The following is an 11,078-nucleotide window of genomic DNA, read 5'->3' as shown; positions in this document are numbered from 1 at the left end:
CCCCGGGGGTCCGAGTTCAGAGCGGCGGGGAACACTCCTCTCCTCGGCTGCGGCGGGGGCCGGGCCGGAGGAGCGGGCCCCACCGCCGCCGTTGTCCCCTGCCCCGGGAGCTCCCCGCACGAAACCGGTGCGACTCCAGCGCCTGACGAGGAGAGACAGAAATTACAGCACAGGGACCATACAGGCGGTGGCAAAACAAGTGGAAGTATTAAACTCAAAGATAGACTACCAGCAGAGACAGGAGTAAATGGCACATATGATATAACCATACAGTAAGCGAACGGGAGTCGTATATGGGATTGATTAGAGGTTGGGGTTTTTTTTTTCTTTTTCTTTCTTTTTAATTTTTCTCTTTAATATGTTGAAATTGCCCAGACTGGTCCAGTACGACATCTTAAACCTTACAGGGACGCACAGCATGAAAACGCCCCCGGGAGCAGGGCTGCGGGGATTATTCCCGGCACGCTCCCAAAGCTGCGGTAAGCGGCGGCGGGGCACACGTGCCGGTGCCGCCCGTGATGCCGACGGGCAGCTTCGCGGCACGCGCTGGCGCCGCTGCAATGTGGGAATGGCTCAGAGAAAGCGGGACCCGAGGTGTGTGGGAGGGTTCACCGAAGAGGACGGGTTTTCCTGCGGCTGCGTTGCCACCTGCGCCCGGCCGCCTGCCGGGCCCCATCCCTGCCGCCGCAGAGGAGGGAGCTCGACCGGCCGCAATGCCGCAGCACTGCCGAAGGCTACGACGCAGCTCGACCAACAGCTGCACGAGGCGATGATAAACACCCTGCACCCGTGCAACTGGAGCTCCTGCCTCTGGTGCTCTGCTGAGCCCTGCTGCCCACCGGCCTGCAAAGGCTGGGGGGTCTAAGCCTGTCCAACAGTGGCAGCTGCAGAAGAGTCTGGCTGCAGCTCTCCACCCATGCAGGAGGTTGCAGTGGGAATGGACAGCCCCCCCGTGATGCTGGGGAAGGCGGTGAACCCTGCGCTTACCTCCGTGTCCCCGTGGGGAGAGGAGCATGTGGAGGAGAGGGACAGCAGTGCCTGGGTGCATGCAGGGGGGTCACCCCAGCCATGCTAATGTGCCCCGCTGGCTTTTCGGGACAAGGCACCTGTGCAGGAGCCGTCCGGCCCCGCAAAAGGCCCGTAGCCCCTTGCACACAGCCGGGGGCTCTGCCGCATGGTAAAGCCCCCCCACCCCCCAAACCTCTGCCTGGAGGGCTGTACCCTTTCTGCACCCCGAAGGGAGGGACGGTCAGTGGGTGGGGAGGGGGACAGCAGGGTCCCTGGTGCTGGAGGGCGGCCGGGGATGCTGCGGTGGGAAGGGCTGCCTGGCAAGAGCTGCTGGGGTGGCTCCCCCGCGGCGGGGGCACTGGTAGACCTGCTACGCAGACAGGGCAGCTCCCGCCACTCATGAGGGTTCGATTCCTTCACAGCTGCCAGGGCACCAGGGCTGAGTGTGGCCAGGCAGGGACACGGCCCCGGCAAGGGGGGGTCCCCCCGCGCCCCGCTCAGCCCTGCCGCCAGTGCGGGAGCACCCAGTGCAGCCACAGGCTGCTGGGTGCCTGTGACAGAGCGGGTCCCCGTCCCTGCCCCCTGCACATGCATGGCAGCCGCCGCAGCCCGGGGACCCCCATGGCCGAGCGGATTTTCATGCTGTCTCCAGGAATTGATATCAGCGTGGACCAGTCTAACATCTCGCAGGTTTTTTTTCTACTGGCTACTGGAATGCGCTCGTTTGGCTTAGGGGTCCTCGATGTCGAGAAACTCTTGCTTGGGGGGGGCCATGCCGCGGTACCAGGCGCATGAGCCATCGCTCCTCTTGATGCAAGCGTAGTGCTTCGCCTGCCGCCCGTCCACGTTGTTCTTCTCCATCGCCCAGTCTGTCCAGAGACACTCATCCGAGGAGGAGACGAAGCAGGGGATGGAGAGGCAGCGCGAGATCTGTGCACAACAGAGACTGTCACCGACCACCCCGAGGGGGGAACGCTGGGGCAGGAGGGGGGTGGGAAGAATCATAGAATCATTTAGGCTGGAAAAGACCTTCAAGATCATCGAGTCCAACCATCATCCATGCCCACTAAACCATGTTATGGAGTACCCTGTCTACGCGCTTTTTGAATACCTCCAGGGATGGTGACTCAACCACTTCCCTGGGCAGCCTATTCCAATGTCTGAAGAAGCAGCACGGGGAAGCTGGGGCTGGTGGTCCTCCACAGCTCTGCTTCATCCACCCACCCCCCAGCTCTGGACCAGGGATGCCAGGCTGCCCCTTGCCTGCAGGGCACAGCAGGGATGTGACCCCAATGCAGGGGGACTGAGGGAACCCCCAGGTGCGGGTCCCAGGGCTGGCCTCAGTTCCCACCCGGAGAGAGCCGGAGGCTCGGCTGCCTGTCCCATGTCCCTGGCTGCATGCTGTGCCCCCTGCACAGCGTCACCCTTGAAGGATGGCGAAAGAGCACCTCGCCACGGAGCCCATGCCTGCCTCGGGGCTGCAGACCCCACTGGCATGGGGAGCAGGGTGCAGCCTGTGCTTGGGGGCAGCCCGGCCACTCACCTTGCACTCGCAGCCCATCTGGTACCGCTGGTTTAGGCTCTTCTTCTGGGTCGGGCTCAGCGAGTCCCAGGTGGACACCAAGTCGCAGAGCGTGATGTGCATCTTGCCGTTGCCCTCTGACTTGCCTGGGGAGAGGCCAGACCAACCGCTCAGAGGGTCCCTCCCAGGTGCCCCCAGACCCAATATTGACTCAGGGTGCCTGGGGCTCAGCCTGGCCTGAGGGGGCTGGAGGCCGCTGTGATCCAGCACCTCCTGCAGTGCGCTGTCCCCAGTGAACCCCAGGGAGCAGAGGCTCATCCTCCAGCTGCCCACACCACAGCCCAGGGCTACCGAGCGCAGCCAGGATGCAGCCAGGGGGTCCACCGAGGGCTGGTGGTGGGAGCAGGAGGAGGAGGGGGGAGGCCGTGCCCGGGGAGCAGGCACACACGTCGCAGGCATCTCAGGAGACACATGAGGCAGCAGGGCCAGCACTGCCACCGACATCCCCCGAGAGCCCTCCCTTGCAGCCACCCACCTGCGATGAGATACTCCTTCTTCCCGCCGGTGTCCAGCAGCCGGCCGCACACGGCGGTGGACGGAGCCGTGTAGATGAACTCTATGTCCTTGTCAGGGCCCTTAAACATCTGGGGAGAAAGAGCAGGAGTGAGCGGCTGGCACGGAGGCTGCCCCGTCCCTCCCAGTCTCCTGCCCCGATGTGCCCCGTTACCTTGATCTGCTTGATTTCATACTGGATTCGTTTGATCGGATTCCCGTATATATCGTTCCCCGAATCCACCTCTTTCGCAGAGACGGCCTTTGCTCGGATCACTGCAATGGAGAGGTGTCGAGGTCAGCAGGGGTGGCCGAGGACTGGCAGTGCCGCCAGTGCCACACGGTGCTGCCCCGGCAGGACAGTCCCGCTCAGTGCCCCCATCCCACAGGGGCTGCCACCCTCACACAGGGCCGGCTGCTTGTGCTGCCCACAGCGAAACCTGCTGCCCTCCCCGCAGATGCCCAGCTGCCCGCAGAGCTGGCTGTCACACACTGTCCCCAAAGAGACGGGACTCTGGCACATGTGGGATGGTGACGGGCAGTGCTGCAGCAGCACCATCACGGCAAGTGATAAGGAAAGGTCACCCCACAATCACCCAGCCCCACTGGCACCAGCCATGCTGGACCTGTCACCCTTGGCCAGCACTGGCTCGGTCTCTGCCCAGTCCCTGCCGGATTCCCGAGCACAGGCTGGCCCTGCCCGGCCTCGTGCCTGTCACCCAGATGGCACCAGGACAGCTAAAACTGCCAGCAGCATCCTGGGAGCGCCACAGTATTTGTCCCACTGTCATTAATTAAACCAGTCTCTGACAAGAGCCCCAGCCAAATGCCTGCATGACCTAGGTGGGCTGGAGGAGAAAAGGGCAGAGGGAGCTATTTGGAGGGTCACCTTTGGGTGGAGAGGGAGGCGGGAGCTGCGTCCCTGTGGCAGCATGCTGGCTGCTTGCTGCGGCCAGCATGGGCACCAGCACTGCCCACCAAGTGCCTGCACAGGCAGCTTGTGCCGAGATTCCCCTGCCAGCCCCTCTGCACCCCCGTGCTGGGGGAGTGGGGGTCCTGGGACCAGGCTGCCTTCGCACACCACAGCCAGAGCATAGGGTCCCTGTCCCACTATGGAGGGGTCCCAGCTGCCACAGGGCAATGTTCTGCCTGCTGGCTCCCTGCCAGAGCTCAGCTACTGCCGCGCGGAGCTTCGTGCCGTGCAGGCGCAGAAACCGCATCCTCTCGGGGCCGGGGTGTCGCTTCCTGCCCTTGCTGCCTGCAAAAATAACCTGGGGATGCCGAGGGCTGGGGTAGTGGAAAAACACAGCCCAATGAGGGGAGGCAGCGAGCTCCCCAGCTGGCAGCCTCAACCAGCCAGGCCAAAGGCAACAGCCCTCCCAGCTCCACATGCCCCCGGGGCAGTCCCAGCGCTCCGAGGGACAAGGTCGGATGTCCCAGGGCTGGCAAGGCTGCAGCTCCCTGGAGCCCGGGGACAGTGACGGGGGGACAGCTCTGCCGTGGAAGGGTCCCTGTGGTCACGCTGCCAGCACAGCCCAGGGATACACAAACCAGCATGTGAGTGCTCGGCACGTGGCAGTGACCTGCAGGGTGCCCGGGGTGGACAGGGCAGGCAGCAGGCAGCAGGCAGCCAGCTCACCCTTACTCACCAGCTCGGGACACGGCGGCTGGTTCGGTGCCACGCTGTGCGGGTTGCAGCCATGTGTGGCGGACGCAGCCGCTCACACGTGCAGGACCTGGGTCCCTGTGCCAAGACCTGTGGCTCCCCACCCTGCCTGGCTCCCTCCGCCGGCGTGGGGACAGGAGCTCTCGGCCAGCCCCAGGTAGCACCAGGGATGCCAGGGATGTTGATGGTGCAGGGGACAGTGGCAGCCCCAAAGCCACAGCTCCTGCTCAGCACCCTCACAGCCGGAGAGGGGGCCTGGCTGCAGGGCAGGGGCTTGCAGGGCTCCCCGCTCTGCTGGGGGTACCACCATCCCAAGGGGAGGCCAGCTCCCCCATCCCTCAGGGGCACCCCAGTGCCCTGCCAGCCCCGCTCCATGTGCATGCCACACGGTAGGGAATGGGGAGCCGTGGTTTGGCGAAGGCTGCAGGAAGGCAAGCACCAGCCAAGCTGGGGACCCGGCTCGTGTCCCCCACCGAAAGTCCTGGGGTGGGAGCAGCCGGGGATGCGCAGAGGGCTGCCCGCCAGCCTGGCACAGATGAGTTTGCCTTCTTTCGCCTGGCACGGCAAGGAGAAGGAATCTGACCGTGCTCTATAAATACTGCGGGACGCGGGGGCACGCGGATGGGCTATTTAAGCTGAAGGTCAGGGGGGCACGGCCCCACGTGGGTACCAGTAAGTGTCAGCTGAGTTTACTCTGGAAAGGAGAGGGTGGCCACCAGCACAAGCAGGGGCCGGGGAAGAGACTTCCCAAAACAGCCGCCCCCAGTCAATGGGGGCACTCACTCAGTGTGGGGCAGGCAGATGCAGTGCCTGCCGGTACCGGGGCTGCACCGAGGGCTTTCCCAGCTGTGCTCCCCTCCCTTGGGGAAGGGCCAGGCTGCCCAGGCACACTGGCAGCACAAGCAGCGTCTCAGCCGTGCAGTAAGCCCCAGCCTCCTTGCCTGAAGTAGGCAGCAGGGCAAGTCCCTCGGCGCAGCCCCCTGGCCCGGTCCCTGTCCCAGGCTGGAGGAGCAATACTTGGCACATTCGGACTCAGTTCCTGCTGACTGCCAGTGCCTGCGCCCGCTCCTCTGCCAGCAGCGCACCTGGGCCACCGCAGGCATGGGCCACCCCTTGCCCCCCAACCCAGCTGCTGTCGCATCCTCCCACATGCCAGGCCCTTCGCTGCTCTGCGCGTGTCTGCGGCATAACTTGGGTGCAACCGAGCTGGAGAGCCGTGCGCCGACTCTGGCCCCGTGGCTCCAGGCGCGGGGAACGGTTACTGGTTCAGTGGGCTCCAGCCTTTTCCATTCACGTGCTGATGAATCACTTGACAAAAATGCAGCCCAATTCTAGGCGGATTTGTTCTGAACAGTGCGGCTTTGTGGAGGGGACGGCTGCGCTGCGCTTTCCCCGCCAAGACCCCAGCAGTGCAGCCAAGCTGCTCTGCGCCAGCCAGGAACCGGAGCGGCGAGGAGGGTGAGCCGCAGGGATCGTGGAGGGGAGCCCCGGAGGAGAGCCCGGCTGAGATCCCTGGGACGAGGAGGCAGGGCCGAGGGATGGAGGAAACCCCCAGGTGCTCAGAGACCAGCAGTCGAACCTCCCCACATGCCAATGCTCCCATCGGCTGTGTCACCTACCACTCCTGCCACCGACCTGGACAGCCACCAGCCATGGGAGCCCAGACCCTCCGTGAAACTGAGCCGAGGCTCTGCCGGCTCCTGGGGCGCGTGGCAGGCGCAGCATGCTGCCAGCACTGGACAACCAAGTCCAACCAGAGCAATGCTGGAAATGCTCCTTCCCCAGGCGGGACAAGCCATGGCAAGAAGACGCACCGCAGGGTGACCCCCCTTCCCGGCAGGGTGGGAGCCCCACCAGTAACAATCCCTGTGCTGGCCCCCAGGGCTGAAAGCCACGGCCACGCCATAATGAGGACCTTGGAGCCCTCCGGGGGCAGACCCCTGCAAAGCAGCGGGTCCTCTCCCTGCCCTCTGCCATCAGGATCGGTCCCACCACCCCGGCAGGGCAGGGAAATTCACCCCCGTGCCGAGGTTGCCGGCTGGCCGCTTCCTGCCTCTGCACTGGGAGAAATGCCAGCGTTTGCCTTTAACTTGCACACAGAAGCTGCTGCATGAGCAGGGCTGTGTTTGCACCCGGGGCCTTCGGAGCCCCCCAGCCCCTGCCCGCCGAGTGGGGCTGCCCCCTGTGCCTGCTGCCTCGGGGGACTCAGGGCCGGGGCCAGTTCCAAGGGCTTTTGATAGCCCCCCCACACCTCACTGCAGCTGCCTCGGCATGGCCCGTGGCTGCCGGCTGCCTCCCAGCACTGCTCCTCGCTGCCCCATCCTCTGCCCACGGTGGGATGTGGGAAAGGGCAGGCAGGGAGAAGGGCATCTCCCCCCGGCTGCAGAGGGGTGCAGAGGGGGTCCGTGGGGAGCTGGTGGGAGGTCATGACTTCCCACCCTGACCAACTGGGGCTGCCTGGGGCTGAGGAGTCCAGGGCATCCTGCAGCAGAGCAGTCCCCACGCCACGGCAGGCAGCGGTGCCACAAGGAAGGGCCCCACGCTGGGGCCCAGCTGACCCCACTCCGCTCCCGCTCGCTGGGCGACGAGCACACGACCACCTGGGACAGACTGGGGCTGCGGTACAGCTCCAGGAGCAAAGCTGGGGGCAAATAGAGTCACCCAGTGCCACAAACCCACTGGGATGTCTCTCTGCGCTTGCCAGTTGGTGGGATGCTGTCCTCCCTGGCCCCCGCCACACGGCTGCCCCAGCTCAGGGGCTGCACCCCGTGTTTCTGGCTGCTAAGCCAGAACAGTTCCTGCTGTTGACAGTTGCTATCGCAGCAGCAGCTGCCGTGGGCGGCTGGCGGGGAGATGCTGCGAGACCCTGCAGGGAGATTTGGCAGCCCCAGGTTCTCCCTGGGGAAGGAGGAAAGGAGGTTTGGAAGCGGTGACCTTCCCTGGTGAGACCTGCCAAGAGGGGAAGCTGTGTGGGTGCTGCCCTGCAGCCAGGGTGGATCCTGCCATGGCCTGCCCCAGCTCAGCGGAGCTGCTGAAAAGCGCTGTGCCCGCCTGCGTGTGCCCCATGGGCAGAGGGGCAGCACAAGGAGCCTTAGCCCCAGGACTCCCCTCCTGGCCAGAGATGTGCCAAATGACCGCTCCTTCCTCCACCATCCCACCCCAGACCCCACTGTGCAGCCCCGTCAGCACCCGCCCGCGGCTGGGCTGAATGGCCAGGGAACAAAGCTCCCTTCTCCGGGGCTGCTGGCACTGGCTGAGAGAAGGGGCTGGCTGCCAGTGCCAGCACTGCCCACTGCCTGCCCAGCATCACCAGCCTGGGCACCAGGCACCGCGGTGGGGGCAGCACCGGGGTCACTCCAGCCCTGCTTGAGGGCAGCAGAGATGGAAAGCCAGCAAACCACCCCCGGGAGGGACTCAGCCCCAGCCCTGCCTGGCACACAGGCAGCAAACAGCCCCCCAGGTGCCTGCCAGCACCCCACCAGCCGCAGGGGCAGCGGAGTGGGGCACCCCCACCCCAGCACAGTGGCAGGGCAGTTTTGGGGACGCGGAGCCTGGAGGGATGCAGAGCTGAGCACAGTAGCCCCGCAGTGGAGAATAGGCGGAGGCCATGGGGGCTCCCCCGGTGGGTGGCGGTGCCCGTGGGGAGGCGGGAGGCAGTCCCCGGGCACCAGGCCCCGCTCGCCCGCCGGCCTGCGCGGGAGCCACGGCTTACGAGCTGCCATGGCTGCGTGCGTCATCCCGGTCCTCTGACGGGAGTGGGACGGGGCCCAATCAGCAGCGGCTCCAGCAGTCAGCCCACGGCCCCTCCGCGCCAGCCACACGGGAAGGGCTCCGACCACCGCCGGAGCTCATCGAGGCAGCACCGGGGACCGGCAGCTCCCCTGCTCCATCAGGGCTTGGCAGGGCCCGCTGAGCAGCCACGCTCCCCCCGGCAGCACTCAGCAGCGACTGCTCCCACCTCTCTCCCCAAACCCTCGCCTCTGCCTTGTCCCTGCTGGCCACAGGCAGCCCCCGCTGCTCCTCCCCTGCCTCCACACTCCCTACACCCCATCCTGAGGAACCAAGCACTGGGACAACTGGGATCAGCGCAATGCTGCCAGGAGCCACATCCAAGGTGCCCCCCGTCCCAAGCGGCACACCAAGCCCCTGCTCTCCGCTGCCCCATCGACCTCTCCTGGACCCAGCACTGTCGCATAAGGCCAAAGCCACGGCCATGCCCAGAAGGGCTGAGCATCACCTCCCTCACCCCCCACGTCCTCACGCTGCTCTGGAGGAGACCAAGCAGAAGCCAGGTCTCCTGTTGCAGCCCCCAGCCTAGCCACGTCCCCACCTGGCAGCCAAGCAGTCCCAGCAAAACAACCCCCCAGGCAGGCAGAGAGCAGCCACCGGTCACCACTGCCCCGGCACGGCCCCGGTGAGGAATGGCAGATGGGGCAGACCTGAGCCCTCAGGCCCTGCAGAAAACCGCTGCCTGTCTCACGGGCCAGGAAGCACAATTGCAGGCAGGCCAGGTCACTTATTCCAAGTCACCAGCTCCAGTGACAAGACTCCCAGTCCCTCCGTGACCCCCAGTCCCTCTGGCACCACATGCCCAAGGCAGAGTTGCATTTGCCTCCCCTCTCACCACCTGAAAATACGGCCCTGGGCTCCGGCTCCTCTGGCCCTGTTGCAGGGGACAGCCGGCTGCAGGGGCACGACTGAGGGCAGAAGGGCTGTGGGGAGGCACAGACAAACATGGCAGACACTCCCCATGCTATGGAGCGGAGCGGGGATCCCAGCCCCACAGGGCCAGGGCCCCGCACCATGCTCACCCAGCTCCCCCCTACCAAGGGCTGAGCACGAGCCCTGGGGGCTCATCAGCCGCCCTGGGTGCACCTGGCACTGCAGGGCATCAGCTACCACCACCTCTCCCCCAAGGGCCCAGCCTGGACACAGGCTGTTCCATCCGCAGCAGCCGGGGAAGGTCCCGGCAGCACCCAGCGTCCCAGGCTCTCCCTGGGCTCCGCGTGCTCCGGGGAGGGAGCTGGCTGAGGAGCCTCCCAGCCCCAGAGAGCATCCAGGGGAAGACGAGAAGCACCAAGAAGGCCAGGGATCACAGGCTGCAGGAGACGGATCCGTGTTGCGTGGGAAGAGAAGGCTGGGGAGCTCATCCTGGGATGAGCCCTGCTCCCCCAAGCCGAGCACTGTCCCCACCTGGGCTCACACAAGGCAAGACTGATCCAGACGAGCCGCACAGGGGACTCAGCCCGGGAGCCAGAAGGTGCCAGCGCTGCGGGCAGCGCGGCCCGGGAGGAGGCTGCCTCAGCAGGACAGGCACCTGCCGAGGGCAGCGGGCCAGCCCGACCCACAGGAGACCACTGCCCAGCCATGCTGCGCTCTCCCAGGGGACAGCTGAGACAGCCAGAGCTGCCAAGACAGACAGTGACTCAGCAGCTGAGTCACGGCTGAGCCGGCACCCCGGGACGGGCAGTGAGTCACGAGTGCCCCAGAAAGCTGATCCCGACAAGAGCGTGACGGGAAGCCGCAGCCCCGCTCCCAGAGCAGGCGCGGGGAATCCCGCGGTCGAGGGACACCGGCTCGAGCAGCAGCTCCAAAAATTCAGTGCTCCATTTTGTCTAGAAACCTCCCTGTCCCCAACATGCTTCGCGGCACGCTGTGCTGAGCAGCAAGGCCAGGCAGAGCTGGGGCACACGGGGCAGCAGCCAGAAGCTGCGGGGAGTTGCCCTCATGGAGGAGAAACACCGGGAGCGGGGTCTGCAAGGGGCGAGGGGAGCCTGGGAATCCATCAGGAGCATCCTGGCTCAGGAGCAGGGGACAGGGCAGGGCCGTCCAGAGGTTGGGGCTGCCTAAGTGTTTGGGAATGCTACCTCTCCAGCTGAGCCTGGGAACGGCCCCGCAAAGGAGAGCGTCAGGAACTGGGGCTGGTCTGTTTGTTTAATATGTTAAAATTTAATAAGGGCATTATTCATAGAAAGAGGAATCCAGATCCCGGCGCTGCCAAGCCCTCCCTTTCAGCAGCATCCAAGCCGAACAAAGTGGGACGGGGGAGAGGAAATGCCTGGAAATAAGGAACAGACGGGAGGTGACCGAGCCCGCCGCGGCTGGCTCTCCAGGGCCGGGTGCTGGCTCCGCGCTCCAGCCCGGTGCCGTGCGAGGTGGCCGCGCTCGGAGGGCCCCGGCCTCCCCCGGGGCCGTCAGCTCCCCGCGCTGCCACGTACCATCGCGGTTTAATCAAAGTTGGAAGAGGCCGGGCTCAGGCCGTGTCACCGGGGCTGCGCAGCGGGGAGCGCGGCCCCGCGGCGGGAGCAGAGCCCCGCGCCGGCGCCTCCT

The 11,078-nt window shown here is 65.7% G+C and overlaps 1 protein-coding gene across 1 annotated transcript; it reads right to left on the bottom strand.

The window, feature by feature from the left end:
• Positions 1–824: 824 nt before the first annotated feature.
• Positions 825–3,641, bottom strand: TIMP2 (TIMP metallopeptidase inhibitor 2). The gene is made up of 5 exons (XM_010568122.1): positions 3,488–3,641; positions 3,258–3,358; positions 3,066–3,174; positions 2,552–2,676; positions 825–1,938 (listed from the first exon to the last, which is right to left on the bottom strand). The coding sequence occupies exons 1-5, from the start codon at positions 3,639–3,641 to the stop codon at positions 1,738–1,740; spliced, it is 690 nt and encodes a 229-aa protein (XP_010566424.1). The 3' UTR covers positions 825–1,737.
• Between the last annotated feature and the right edge of the window lie 7,437 nt (positions 3,642–11,078).

The sequence above is a fragment of the Haliaeetus leucocephalus genome, unplaced genomic scaffold, assembly GCF_000737465.1.
Source record: "Haliaeetus leucocephalus isolate CR32 unplaced genomic scaffold, Haliaeetus_leucocephalus-4.0 Scaffold238, whole genome shotgun sequence".
Classification (NCBI taxonomy): Eukaryota; Metazoa; Chordata; class Aves; order Accipitriformes; family Accipitridae; genus Haliaeetus; species Haliaeetus leucocephalus.
The sequence above is the reverse complement of the archived record's forward strand: the minus strand, read 5'-3'. Positions and strand labels throughout refer to the sequence as shown.